General features: G+C 42.0%; 1 protein-coding gene across 1 annotated transcript in view; it reads left to right on the top strand.

The window, feature by feature from the left end:
- LOC135557698 (potassium channel subfamily K member 2-like) overlaps positions 1 to 7,806 on the top strand; it is a 52,009-nt gene extending 44,203 nt beyond the window's left edge. The window contains exon 7 of the mRNA XM_064991220.1: positions 5,488 to 7,806. Coding sequence (XP_064847292.1) covers positions 5,488 to 5,838 — 351 coding nt within the window. The 3' untranslated portion in view covers positions 5,839 to 7,806. The remainder of the gene's footprint in view (positions 1 to 5,487) is intronic.
- Positions 7,807 to 14,960: the final 7,154 nt, after the last annotated feature.

Genomic DNA, 14,960 nt, shown 5'->3' with positions numbered 1-14,960 from the left:
GTCACTTCAGTCTTTTGTCTTGCCCGTTCAACCTCTGTATGGCACACACACAATCCATGTCTAAATTGCTTAAAAATAATTATTTACCCTGTCTCCTCTACTTCATCTACACTAATTGAAGTGGATTTAACAGGTGACATCAATAAGGGATCATAGCATTCACCTGTATGTCATGGAAATACACTCAGTGTATAAAGGATGCCGAAACCACATACCCTCCTCCCTAGCAGTGTGCTTAATTCTACATCAACCCCCTAGTTTACAATTTAAACGTGGATGGATTTCCCTGATTAATTCAGTTGTAACATGTATTTTTAAAGGATGATTATTACAGTTAAATTCCAATCGCAAATTAATCATGGGACATCTTACCGCTCTGTCTCACACACACACACACAGACAGACAGACAGACAGACAGACAGACAGACAGACAGACAGACAGACAGACAGACAGACAGACAGACAGACAGACAGACGCTGACAGGCACAAACCTCCTCCATATTAATCTCCATTCATTATCTGATATAAAAGTTAATCCCATTACAAAGGGAGAGATATGTGTGTCTGCCGTGTGAATACTTAGGATTGTGCATCATTAGGAGTGTGAGTGTGAGCCCTATGATGCAGACCTGAGTTTTACATAGAAACCTATTACTGAGAGCGAGGGAGACAGTGAGAGAACAAGAGAGTGTGTGGCGGAGAAGTGAGAATGAGAGGGTAAGAGTGGGAAGAGAGGGAGGAATGGAAATGTGGACAAAAGATGAAGAGGGGGAGGGAAGCAGAAGAGCACACATGCAGACTCACAAATCTTAGCTTGGGGGTCTTCGATCCAGTAGCCCAAGACAGCTCATCTCAGCTTATTGTGTAAGAAAATACCCTAGAGGTATGCATGCTATATTTTATGAAAATAATCAATAACTTCATCCCCCCTTCTTCCATTTTTCCCCACTCTCCTTTTCTCTTCCTCTCTGTAACCATGAAAATGCCCTGCATCCCATTGCATCTTATAAAGCACGTTCTGGTGTAGTGAATGGATAGTTCTGGGTAGAAACTTCATTCAAAGGGGAAAAGGCCATCAGTTCCTTTTGTCAAAAGGATGTATCAGTGGAGGCTGCGGAGGTGAGAACGGCTCATAACAAGCGCAAATGGAATGGCATCAAACCATGTGTTTAATGTATTTGATACCGTTACATACCGAGTCAAATATGGCTCAGGATTAAGACGTTTTACTTACTTGCTTATTTGCGTTGTTTATAACTTATTTTTTAAACTTATTTTGTACATAATGTTGCCGCAACCATTTCTTATGAGTGAGAAAAACTTCTAGACATCAGGACTGCGATTATTGACCACAGACTAGCAGAATCCTCTTTTTCCTTTCACAACTCTGACGAGCACGACTTGAAGAATACGCTGCTTCCTCGGGAACAGGCCCCGATCCCCGTGATCTGTGTGAAGAGGAGGCGGAGAAAGAGTGGCCGAAGGTCCGGCTGCCTTCTGAGAATTTGCAGGCGATCAAATTTACCCCCACTTCCCTCCATTCTGCTAGCAAACATGCAATCTTTGGACAATAAAATCGCTGAGTTTACGGGGAAGATTAAACTACCAACGAGACATTCAAAACTGTAATATCTTATGCTTCATGGAGTCGTGGCTGAATGACGACAACATCAACATACAACTGGCTGGTTATACGATGTACCGGCAGGATAGAACAGTGGCGTCTGGTAAGACAAGGGGCGGAGGTCTATGTATTTTTGTAAACAACAGCCGGTGCACGAAAGGAAGTCTTGAGCTATTGCTAAGACAGCATTGAATGAGCTGTATTCCACCATAAGCAAACAAGAAACCGCTCGCCCAGAGGCGGCGATATTAGTAGCTGGGGACTTTAATGCAGGGAAACTTAAATCCGTTTTACTACATTTCTATCAGCATGTTAAATGTGCAACCAGAGGAAAAATGGACCACCTACACGCCACACACAGAGACGCATACAAAGCTATCCCTCGCCCTCCATTTGGCAAATCTGACCATAACTCTGTCCTCCTGATTCCTGATTTTTTTTAGCAGGAAGCACCAGTGACTAGATCAATAAAAAAGTTGTCAGATGAAACAGATGCTAAGCTACAGGACAGTTTTGCTAGCACAGACTGGAATATGTTCCGGGATTCCTCCGATGGCATTGAGGAGTACACCACATCAGTCATTGGCTTCATCAATAAGTGCATCGATGATGTCGTCCCCACAATGACCGTTCGTACATACCCCAACCAGAAGCCATGGATAACAGGCAGCATCTTCACTGAGCTAAAGGCTAGAGCTGCCGCTTTCAAGGAGCGGGACTCTAACCCAGAAGCTTATAAGAAATCCCACTATGCCCTCCAACGAACCATCAAACAGGCAAAGTGTCAATACAGGACTAAGATCGAATCGTACTACACCGGCTCCATTGCTCGTCGGATGTGGCAGGGCTTGCAACCCATTACAGACTACAAGGAGAAGCACAGCCAAGAGCTGCCCAGTGACATGAGCCTACCAGACGAGCTAAACACATGCATGAGAGCACCAGCTGTTCCGGAAGACTGTGTTATCATGCTCTCCGCAGTCAATGTGAGTAAGACCATTAAACAGGTCAACATTCACAAGGCCGCAGGGCCAGCCGGATTCCCAGGACGTGCTGTGGCCAATAGCAGTCAATATTAATCGTCACCGTAATTCAGTCTCATCTGAAAGTTGTAAATTCTTCATGAACCCTGCCTAACAACTTGAATCAGCAATACAAAATTGGGTTTAATTATTTATTTACTAAATACCTAACTAATCACACAGAATTACATATACAAAGAATGAATCATACCTTGATTACAAATTACATCATAAAGGAAACGTCCCTAGTGGGCGGAACAGATATGACAGCTGGTTACACAAAAGAAAAGGGGCTGGGTTTGCGTGAAAGAGCGGGAAGACTGAGGGAAAAAGGGAGAAGCTGTGCTATCATAAATACAGTATCTTATGCATTCTAAATTACCGCCCATTTGGAAAAGGGAAATGCAATAAACATTTACTCTGAGTTGCGCTTCGGTAGGTTGGTGGTAGATGGAAGGCCGTGTTGCCAAACCAAGTCCTTGTCCAATGAAGAATGTCTCTGGTGGTCAATTGGATACGTTGTAGTAACGTTGTTGTGTGGTAGACGCGATACTCTGTCTGTTCTTTCCTAACCCGCATTTGCAGCTGCTGTTGCTAACTCAACGGCTAGGAGGTATACTTCTGTAGTGAATAAGAGTTCAAAGTTCATACCATTCGCAACCAAAGCTCACGCTGAGGTTGGCTTAGTTCTGTAGTTGACATGTTAGTGCTTTTAACGCAGAGGCAGCAGACCTCACGTACTTGGAACAGGAGGTTATATTGCCGTCAAGGCTTTATATAGGAAGGGATATGTTCAATTGGTCGGACATTCAATTGGTCGCACATTCATGTTCAATTGGTCGCACATTCTCTGTGTATCGCTACTCCCCCTGTATGTAGTCTCGCTGTTGTTATTTCACTGCTGCTCTTTAATTACTTGTTACTTTTATCTCTTATTCTTATGTGTATTTTTTAAAACTACATTGTTGGTTAGGGGCTCGTAAGTAAGCATTTCACTGTAAGGTCGACCTGTTTTATTCGGCGCATGTGAAATAATTACATTTGATTTGATTTGACTAATTCCGCTCCAGCCATTACCTCAAGCCTGTCCTCCACAATTAAGGTGCCACCAACCTCCTGTGATATATATATATATATATATATATATATATATATATATATATATATATATACAGTACCAGTCAAAAGATTGGACACACCTACTCATTCCAGGATTTTTCTTTATTTTTTACTATTTTCTACATTGTTGATTAATAGTGACGACATCAACACTATGAAATAACACATAAGGAATCATGTAGGACCAAAGAAGTGTTAATCCCATCAAAATATATTTTATATTTGCGATTCTTCAAAGTAGCCACTCTTTGCCTTGATAACAGCTTTGCACACTCTTGGCATTCTCCCTAACAGCTTCATGGGGTGACAAGGTAGGGGTGGTATACAGAATATAGCCCTATATGGTAAATGATCCAGTACATATTACGACAAGAACAGCTCAAATAAGCAGAGAAACGACATTCCATCGTTACTTTAAGACATGAAGGTCAATATATCCAGAAAATGTCAAGAACTTTGAAAGTTTTTTCAAGTAAAGTCGCAACAACCGTCAAGCGCTATGGTGAAACTGGTTCTCATGAGGACCGCCACAGGAAAGGAAGACCCAGAGTTACCTCTGCTGCAGAGGACAAGTTCTTTTAGAGTTACCAGCTTCAGAAATTGCAGCCCAAATAAATGCTTCGCAGAGTTGAAGTAACAGACACATCTCAACATTAATTGTTCAAAGGAGACTGAGTGAATCAGGCCTTTATTTATTTTTTAATTTTACCTTTATTTTACTAGGCAAGTCAGTTAAGAACAAATTCTTATTTTCAATGACGGCCTAGGAACAGTTGGTTAACTGCCTGTTCAGGGGCAGAACGACAGATTTGTACCTTGTCAGCTCGGGGGTTTGAGCTTGCAACCTCTCGGTTACTAGTTCAACGCTCTAACCACTAGGCTACCCTGCAAAGAAACCACTACTAAAGGACACCAATAATAAGAAGCGACTTGCTTGGGCCAAGAAACATGAGCAATGGACATTAGACGGGTGGAAATCTGTCCTTTGATCTGATGAGTCCAAATTTGAGATTGTTGGTTCCAAACTCTGTGTCTTTGTGACCGCATGTGTGGTTCCCACTGTGAAGCATGAAGGAGGAGTTGTGATGGTGTGTGGTTGCTTTGCTGGTGACACTGTCGGTGATTTATTTAGAATTCAAGGTACACTTAACCAGCATGGCTACCACAGCATTCTCCAACGATACGCCATCCCATCTGGTTTGTGTTTAGTGGGACATTTAGTGGGACATATCATTTGTTTTTCAACAGGATAATGACCCAACACACTGTGTAAGGGCTATTTGACCAAGAAGGAGAGTGATGGGGAGCTGCATCAGATGACCAGGACTCCATGATTACACGAACTCAACCCAATTGAGATAGTTTGGGATGAGTTGGACCACAGAGTGAAAGAAAGAATGCCAAGAGTGTGCAAAGCTGTCATCAAGGAAAAGGGTGGCTACTTTGAAAAATGTAAAATGGATTTTGATTTGTTTAACACGTTTTTGGTTACTACCTGATTCCATATGTTTCATTTCATAATTTTGATGTTTTCACTATTCTACATTCTAGAAAATAGTAAAAATGAAGAAAAACCTTTGAATGAGTAGGTGTGTCCAAACCTTTGACTGGTACTGTGTATATAAAGAGTATTTGAATAGGTCAAATACATCAGGAATTCTTGATGAATCTGGGGCGAAATCTCCTCCCTCTCTATCTCTTTCTCTCTTTCTTTCTGGAGGTAGGGGAGTTCCGGATCCATGCAGCAGAGTGGACGGCAAACGTGTCGGCTGAGTTCAAGGAGACACGGCGTCGCCTGAGCGTAGACATCTCGAACAAGTTTGAACGTGCCGCCTCCATTAAGCGTCGACTGTCCTCAGAGCTGGGCCTCAACCCCATCACCCAGGAGATGACCCCGGGCAGGAGGACGCTGTCCGTGAACCTGGGGCCAGGGGATGAGAGGGAGGCCTACCCCAACCTGGCTCTCTCCCTCACTCCTGTCCCTGGAGCCCTGGCCCGCAATGGCAGTGGACTCTACCTGAACGGACTCAGTCCGGACTACGCTGAGGTAGCCATCATAGAGAGCCTCTAGTGATGAGACACCATGGTTGTGGATGGAACATGAAGGTGAGACACATTTATGGTCATCAGTGGAGATCATTAAGTGAGACTAACACACACACACACACACACTTGTGTGTTCATGCTCACACTTGTGCTCATTGGTTAAGAGGCTGGTTGGAGAGACAGACACTTCAAGCTGAGATCTCAGGCATACTGTAGGTGAGTTTTCAGACATACACCCATGCACACACACATGTTCGTCAAAGGTGATGAGATGCATACACACACTAGGCTGTGCAGTAATCGATTAAGTGCTGTGAGGGAGAGAGACACTGGTCGATCATCACTTACAGTAGATCGATCATCACACACAAATCCACACACACACACTAATTGATGGAGCTTGTGGAGAGACACACGCGTTAATGCTCCCACTCCACCTGAAAACACAGAGAGGCTCTGAAGTCTGCATCAGATGAAGAGGTTCTTCACTGTCCAACACTGTATCATCCAAGATGAAACTTTCTCTAAGGCCTTTTACCCAACAAGTGTTAGGTTCTCACCAGGAGGCAACAATCATCACCAAACTTACGGAGCATGCAGTTGATGTATTTCCAAGATTGTGTCTTTTTTCGTTTCAGTTGACACTTTTGTATGGTTCATGTATTCAGACTACTAGGGCAGCATTTATTTGATGCGTTGCTTTCAGTAATGACACCGCTTACAGTTTTAAAGCAGAATGTTTGGATCAATTTTTTTACCTTCAAGATGGACATGCAGCTTTTTACCTAAGGAATATTCCTAGTGCCTTAAATAATGGAAGAACACTTTGAACCGTGTTTTGGATTGCCGGTGCATGTTGGACTGAGTCTTATCTATTTGGGTCGTTATCAAGTCTTAATTCTTACTTAAGCAATCCTTGAGAATATTTGTACATTATTTATGCGTCTTTTAGAGAACACAGCAACACATCAAGTAACAAAGAGAAGGTGCATGGAAGGATATGAACTTTGACCTTTTGAAGTGGAGATTTAACAGAAGACAGAGCATACAAGCATATTTCCGATTGGAGCTGGACTGACTGGGATATTTCTGACCTCTGTCTGTCTGTGTGTGTCAACCATTTTGTCCCTGTTACTGTCCCATTGTCCCCTGCCTGCAATGGTGACTTTGTCATTCAGGCGCATTACTGATAGAATGTCACTCTCTTCCTCCTACTCCTCCTGTTCCTCTCCTCTTCATCCCTCCTCCTCTCCTCCCACTCATAGACAAACGTAGACACTATTTATCAAAGAGAGAAATGGTCCTACAGAAGCATATCAACCATTCACCTCTATGGTTGCCTTCACTAACTCTGTATCCCAAAAATTCATCCATTCATGTGGAAATAGTAAGGTAAGATATGTATTTATCTCAATGTTAAGTCCATCAAAAGCAGAAGTGATCTGCACACATAGTACAAAGACTCTAAGATTCTTCTTTTGCCATCTTTGGTTGGTTTTCTTAATGCAGCTTGGGGGAGGGAGAGGGGGTGTTAAACACAGAGGTTTTGGCTAATACTTCGTAATTAAGTCCCTCACTTGGTCTGCACATCACTATTTCTGGTGTTAAACAGAATACTCATCATTAAAAAACAACTCTTCCTGTGTTCACCTGTGAATAACAGTATGCTATCGAAGCAATGCTCGAGGAAGACAGGGCTCATATCATGGAGTTCCATAGTGATGAATACTTCTCAATGGGTGGTGGATGTAGAAGGCAGATTAGGGAAATAGCTTGGTAGCCTCAAGGTTTAATCCGGCTTCTCTCCTCTGACAGGCTATTCATCATGCTTGATAGAAATATATTTGGGATATACATATATTGTATTGTCTTATACAAATCAGGCCCATTTTATGCATTTTACTCACTGTTTATTTTGATTGTGTGTGTGGGTAATGGGCATGGTTATGGGCTTGGTTATGGGCTTGGTTATGGGCTTGGTTATTGGCATGGTTATGGGCTTGGTTATGGGCTTGGTTATGGGCTTGGTAATGGGCTTGGTTATTGGCATGGTTATGGGCTTGGTTATGGGCATGGTTATGGGCTTGGTTATGGGCTTGGTTATGGGCATGGTTATGGGTTGGTTATGCAATGTGTTATAAGGCTGAGGGGAGACTCAATGAAAAAATGACTTGGATTGTTACTTCAATGAGGGGAGAAGCAATGAAAAAATGACTTGGATTGTTACTTGAATGAAGGGGGATGTAATGAAGAAATTACTTGGATTGTTACTTGAATGTATTATTTATTCTGTGCTTTCTTATTTCCAATCATGTTTTTAATGTCATATCTTGCCAAAACATCACACATGTACTTCTCATGTGCATCATACAATACAGAACAATGTGTCTTACAAATGCCCCTTTCATCAAGAAACAGGTTTACATTTAACTTTCAATTTTTTTAATGGTTGTTAACTGAACGTATGAATGTTTGAATGGTGAGAAAGCAGCCAGGTCACCTGTGATACAAATCAGTATTTGAAATCCATCCATTTATTTTATTTAACCTTTATTGAACTAGGCAAGTCAGTTAAGAACAAATTCTTATTTACAATGACAGCCTACACCAGCCAAACCCAGATGACGCTGGGCCAATTGTGCACCGCCCTATGGAACTCACAAACACAGACAGTTGCAATACAGCCTGGATTCAAACCAGGGTGTCTATAGTGACGCCTACTAGCACTGAGATGCAGCGCCTTAGAGTGCTGCACCACTCGGGAGCCCATTTCTACAGATTTCGGGAGATGACATGGAAACTGAGCATTAGGGGCAAGGGTGAGGGCTGTAACCTTCAAATAGTTTTTGGTTTTGCTAGGGTATTGGGGACAGGGATGTTGGATGGGTGTTAGCAGCTGCCTCTAGTGCTAACGGTTGCATGTTTGAATCCAGCAATAGAAAGTTGTTTTTGAGATTTGGTATAGGCTTAAAAAACAAAAATCTCTTTCATCCATCTGCTTCCAGTGCCAAAGGTTGCATGTTAGAATCCAGAGATAGAAAGTCGTTTTGTAGATTTGTATTTTAAACCTATCCGAAACCTTAACCCTTACCTTAACCATTCAGAGTTAATGCCTAACTTTAAGATTCCGGAGTTAATGCCTAAACGTAACCTTTAAACATTTGACGATTGGAACTGCTTTGAATTTTGACTTTTGAGTAACATGGATGAACATCTAATTCTGATGTGAAACTGTGAGAGCATGTTGGAGAAACAAATGTTTATTTACAGTACAAATCTGAGCAGGCATCATTGCCATCACGGCACTATTTTATGTGTACAGTACAGTATAAAAGTGAATCATGTGTTACTGGGGGGGAAAGACATCCAATGACAGGTTTGTCCTATTTCCAAGAAGTGTCAAGAAGTGTCCTAATACTCTTAAATGGTGTATTCTCCTTGTCTCCTTCGCTCTCCTTTATGACCCCTGATGTCAAATGACTGCATAGGTTTCCCCCATAGCTATAATCTGCCATATCCTGTCAAATCAAGTGATCATGACGAACAAGGAGACGAGGATACAGTAGAAAGCTATTTATCAGTATTGGGACAGTCCATTATCAGTGTGGTAATGAGGGAGAATGCTCACACAGCTCAGAGCAGAGGCCCATGGGAGTTCACTCGTACGACTTCTGCCCGGGCTGTTGTATGATGGACAGGCACTGTAAGGAGTCCTGTCACCACCAGAGAAAAACTAGCGCATCATGTTATATAAGCATATCTACAGCCCACAGGGGGACTCAGAGAGAGAGAGTGTGTGTGTGTGTGTGTGTGTGTGTGCATGCATGTGTGTGTGTGTGTGCGTGTGTGTGTGTGTGCGTGCGTGTGTGTGCGTGCGTGTGTGCGTGCATGCGCGCATACGTGTAGTATATGTGATCATCACTAATCATTTTCCATCCCCCCCTGAAGGATCTTGGTAGTGTCACATAATTTGTCAAGGGTAAAGACACGTCATAATCACGTCTGTGGTTTGCATCAATGTCCAGACTCAAGCATTTTGAATTTTCCTCAGCCTTTTTTATAGAAATGGATATTGAGAGTCATTATGAATGTAAACATGCTCATGATCTAACATTGTGATGTGTGTGCCCAGAAGCATTCAAGTTGTCTCGATGATTACAACGTATATCAAGAGAAAAGAACAGTTAGTTCTTTCATTTATTTCTAATAAACGGATGTGTATATAATACCATGTTGCATGTTAATTTATTTACTACTTCCAGTGTTTGTAAATGCATATATATTTCCAGCTGTGCTTTGCTTCCAATAAGAGGTTTGGACGACAAGTTTTCCATATATCATGAAATGTGTCAACGTCTATGTGTGAATTCTTCAGACCACAACAACCTTAAAGTATTTTTATATGAAGTACTCTCAAGGTCAATGCTTTGTTCCTGCGACACTCCGAGCCAGAAGATTGCAATTAACAGGAAAAGGAAACTCAATATGACCAAACAAAATGTACAGACTGACAGTATACTGTACCAAGCTTTCAGTCTCTAGACTTTGACCAGATACCATACAATACATACAAAGGTTGTTATTGCAGATTGCTAGATGGCATTAAGTAATGTCAGTTGTAAATGCAATAACTCATGCTTGTGATTCTAACCCCAGCTGGTTGAAATTTGTTCTGTATAAATCCTTTCTGATAATGTCCGTGCCTCAAAATGCAGAAGAACATAGACCCTACTGTAGCTTTGACCAAACTGCTATATGCCTTAAGTCTGGCTCAGATATCATTGTGAGTGGGGAAGGCAATCCTCAGTCGGATGTTGTAATTATTATCTAATGAAAGGTTTGGGTTTCTGAATCACAAGTGTGTGAAGCGGGAGAACATGTTCTATGTGACCTCACAGGTACAGTGTACAGAGCCTAATCATCCAATCATTGCATCAGAACAGTGAAAAAAAAGAACATTGCATTAGCAGAAAACTTGAGATGTTCGCCCTGGCCCTGTCCACAGAGACAGGTCTAATCAGACACAGATGCTAAACCTCAGCTGCCTTACTGTACAGTATACAAATGTATTAAAAATAAAAAACAGAAATACCTTATATACTGTACATAATGTAACTTTTCAGACCATTTGCTATGAGACTCGAAATTGATCTAAGGTGCATCTTGTTTCCGTTGATTATCCTTGAGATGTTTCTACAACTTGATTGGAGTTCACCTGTGGTAAGTTCAATTGATGGGCGTGTGCCTTTCCAAATCATACCCAAGCTATATAAGGTCCAACAGTTGACAGTGCATGTCAGAGCTCTGAGATAGGGTTCTGTCAAGGCACATACCTCAGGAAAGGTACCAAAACATTTGAAGGTCCCAAAGAACACAGTGGCCTCTATCATTCTTAAATGGAAGAAGTTTAGAAACACCAAGACTTCCTAGAGCTGGCTGCATGTGTAACAGCGTTCTTCGTTTGTCAAAAGAGAGTCGGACTGAAATTCAGCGTGTTGGTTACTCATGTTTTTAATGAAGAAAAAACGGAACTGTACATGAAATAACTAATAAATAAACCCAGGCTACCTAAATACGGTTCCCAATCAGAAACAACGAGAATCACCTGACTCTGATTGAGAACCGCCTCAGGCAGCCAAACCTATGCAACACCCCTACTCAGCCGCAATCCCAATAACTAAAAAAACCCACTACGAAATACAACAACATAAACCCATGTCACACCCTGGCCTGACCAACTAATTAACGAAAACACAAAATAAGACCAAGGCGTGACAGCCTGGCCTTGGTCAGGGAGGTGACCAAGAACCCAATGGTATCTGACAGAGCTCCAGAGTTCCTCTGTGTAGATGGGATAACCTTCCAGAAGGACAACCATCTCTGCAGCACTCCACCAATCAGGCCTTTATGGTAAAGTGGCCAGACGGAAGCCTGCTCCTCAGTAAAAGGCACATGACAGCCCGCTTGGAGTTTGCCTAAAGACTCTCAGACCACGAGAAACAAGATTCTCTGGTCTGACGAAACCAAGATTGAACTCTTTGGCCTGAATGCCAAACGTCACGTCTGGAGGAAACATGGTGGTGGCAGCATTATGCTGTGGGGATGTTTTTCAGCGGCAGGGACTGTGAAACTAGTCAGGATTGAGGGAAACATGAACAGAGCAAAGTACAGAGATCCTTGATAAAAACCTGCTTCAGAGCGCTCAGGATCTCAGAACGGGGGCGAAGGTTCACTTTCCAACAGGACAACGACTGTAAGTACATAGCAGCCAAGACAAAGCAGGAGTGACTACGGGACACATTTCTGAATGTCCTTGAGTGGCTCAGCTAGAGCCTGGGCTTGAACCCGATCGAACATCTCTGGAGAGACCTAAAAATAGCTGTGCAGCAATGCTCCCCATCCAACCTGACAGAGCTTGAGAGGATCTGTAGAGAAGAATGGGAGAATCTCCGCAAATACAAGTGTGCCAAGCTTGTAGCATCATAACCAAGAAGACCCAAGGCTGTAATCACTGTCAAAGGTGGTTCAACAAAGTACTGATTAAAGGGTCTGAATACTTATGTAAATGTGATATTTCAGTTTTAGAGAAAACTGTTTTTGCTTTGTCATTATGGGGTATTGTGTGTAGATTGACGTGGGGGACAAAAAAATGTAATCTATTTTAGAATAAGGCTGTAACGTACCAAAATGTGGAAACAGTCAAGGGGTCTGAATACTTTCCGAATGTACTGTATGTACAATACCTTTCAAAAGTCCATTTGAAATGTCCTTATTATTTAAAGAAAAGCACATTTTTGGTCCATTAAAATAACATAAAATTTATCAGAAATACAGAGTAGACATTGCTAATGTTGTAAATGACTATTGTAGCTGGAAACTGCTGGAATACCTATATAGGCGTACAGAGGCCCATTATCATCAACCATCACTGTGTTCCAATGGCACGTTGTGTTAGCTAATCAAAGTTTATCATTTTAAAAGGCTAATTGATAATTAGAAAACCATTTTGCAATTATGTTAGCACAGCTGAAAACTGTTGTTCTGATTAAAGAAGCAATAAAACTGGCCTTCATGAAACTAGTTGTGTGTCTGGACATCAGCTTTTGTGGGTTCGATTCCAGGCTCAAAATGGCCAGAAACAAAGAACTTTCTTCTGAAACTCGTCAGTCTATTCTTGTTCTGAGAAATGAAGGCTAGATATTCCACAGAAAGTCAGCCGTTTTTGGTAGTGTTTGGTAGTGTTTTTGAATGGTAGTGTATATGTAACTGCCAGAATAATAGAAATACCAACAAGCCGCCAGAACAGCTTCAATGCTCCTATGCATAGATTCTACAAGTGCCTCGAACTCTTTTGGAGGGATAACACATTCTTCCAAGAGAAATTCTATCATCTGGTATTTTGCTGATGGTGGTGAAAAACGCTGTCTCAGGCGCCACTCCAGAATCTCCCATAAGTGATCAATTGGGTTGAGATCTGGTCACTGAGACAGCCGTGGCATATGGTTTAAGTCGTTTCCATGCTCATCAAAACCATTCAGAGACCACTTGTGCACTGTGGATGTGGGCATTGTCATCCACTATCAAGATAAGGTGATCAGTCAGAATGGCTGTGTTTTTCGCTGTCGTTTACCTTGCCCTCTAAGGGGTTTAGTAGACCTAAACCATTCCAGGAAAATACACCCACACCATAACAGAGCCGCCAGAACCCTCAATTACTCAAGTGTTTCCATTCTTTTTTGGCAGTTACCTGTATTTTACAATGACCTACATACGTGACATACCTCACTACATGACAATCCACACACGCACGCACACACGAACCAAGCCTTTATTTCCTGTCTAGACTTGATTGAATGACTGATTGAAGGATTGAGTGATTGACTGAGTTCTTAATGTGTTTGTACTCTGACTGAAAAGGATGTGTCAGGCTCAGTCAGACAGGGATCATCTGAGGACGAGTCAAGACAAGTTGGTGTTAGATTGAGAGATGCTAGAGCTGTGTGTGTGGTTGTGCGTGTGCCTGTGGGGTGGGGGGGGGGACATAGAGGAGGTAGGTTTGATTTGATTTCTACATCGCTGAGAGTCTTTTAAAACATTATTATGCTGTTCATTATTGTACACTTGGATTTTGTTCTTTAACTTTTACCTCCTTTAGTCATGAGACAAGCCTCTGCTAAGCTAGATGCTGTTCATTAATTTAAAGCATTTCCCAGCCACTGCTTCCAACCCCAGCTGAGGCAATGTACGAGAAATGCTAGCACTGTGACACTTGCTATTGCCAAACTGCCTCATTAGGAACATGCATGTATAGCACAAGCAACAGAGCATCTCGTGAAATGGAGAGTATAGGTTTTATGTTCTCATCAATGGTCTTTGTGAGGTAGCTTTAGGCCACTCAAACTGTTTCAGTGGGACTTCATTGATGCTCAGACAATAGGGTTCTTCACCAAATTCCACGTTCTAAGAAACGAGAGGAAGAGACATTTTTGATTCTGAGAAAACCTCTGACTGTCACTGTCACCCTGCTTTCATCCTCTACAGACAACAGCCTCAAGATTCAGTTAATGGAGCTCAAATGGAGGGGAAAAACACGGCTTGATTAATTTTTTATCTCACAGACCAGTGTTTAAAACTGCTAATCTAATAAATAACTGCTGAGATCAACAGTAACACAACAATAAAGGAACAGTAAAACTGATGCAGCAAGGTACATCACACTTTTTTAAAGATCAATAAAAACTAGTGGTTTGGAAATGTGTTATTAGACTTGTGGTGTGGTTAAAAACCTATTTACTGTGTCCTTAAAGAGCCCTATTCAACCAACCACTGTGATACCAGCTTTCTGGAAACAGGACAAAACACATAAGTCTTCAAAAAGGCTGGACTTGTTAACAACATTTTTCTCAGACATGTACACTGTGTACAAAACATCAAGGACACCTGCTCTTTCCATGAAGTCGACTGACCAGGTGAATCCAGGTGAAAGCTATGATCCGTTATTGATGTCACTTGTTAAAACCACTTCAATCAGTGTAGATGAAGGGGGGGAGATGGGTTAAAGAAGGATTTTCATGCCTTGCGACAACGGAGACATGGATTGTGTGTGTACCATTCAGTGGACGGCGGGGCAAGACAAGATTTAAGTGC

The sequence above is a fragment of the Oncorhynchus masou genome, chromosome 16 (assembly GCF_036934945.1).
Source record: "Oncorhynchus masou masou isolate Uvic2021 chromosome 16, UVic_Omas_1.1, whole genome shotgun sequence".
Taxonomy (NCBI): domain Eukaryota; kingdom Metazoa; phylum Chordata; class Actinopteri; order Salmoniformes; family Salmonidae; genus Oncorhynchus; species Oncorhynchus masou.
Note: the sequence above shows the minus strand (reverse complement) of the source record. Positions and strands in the feature narration are given on the sequence as shown.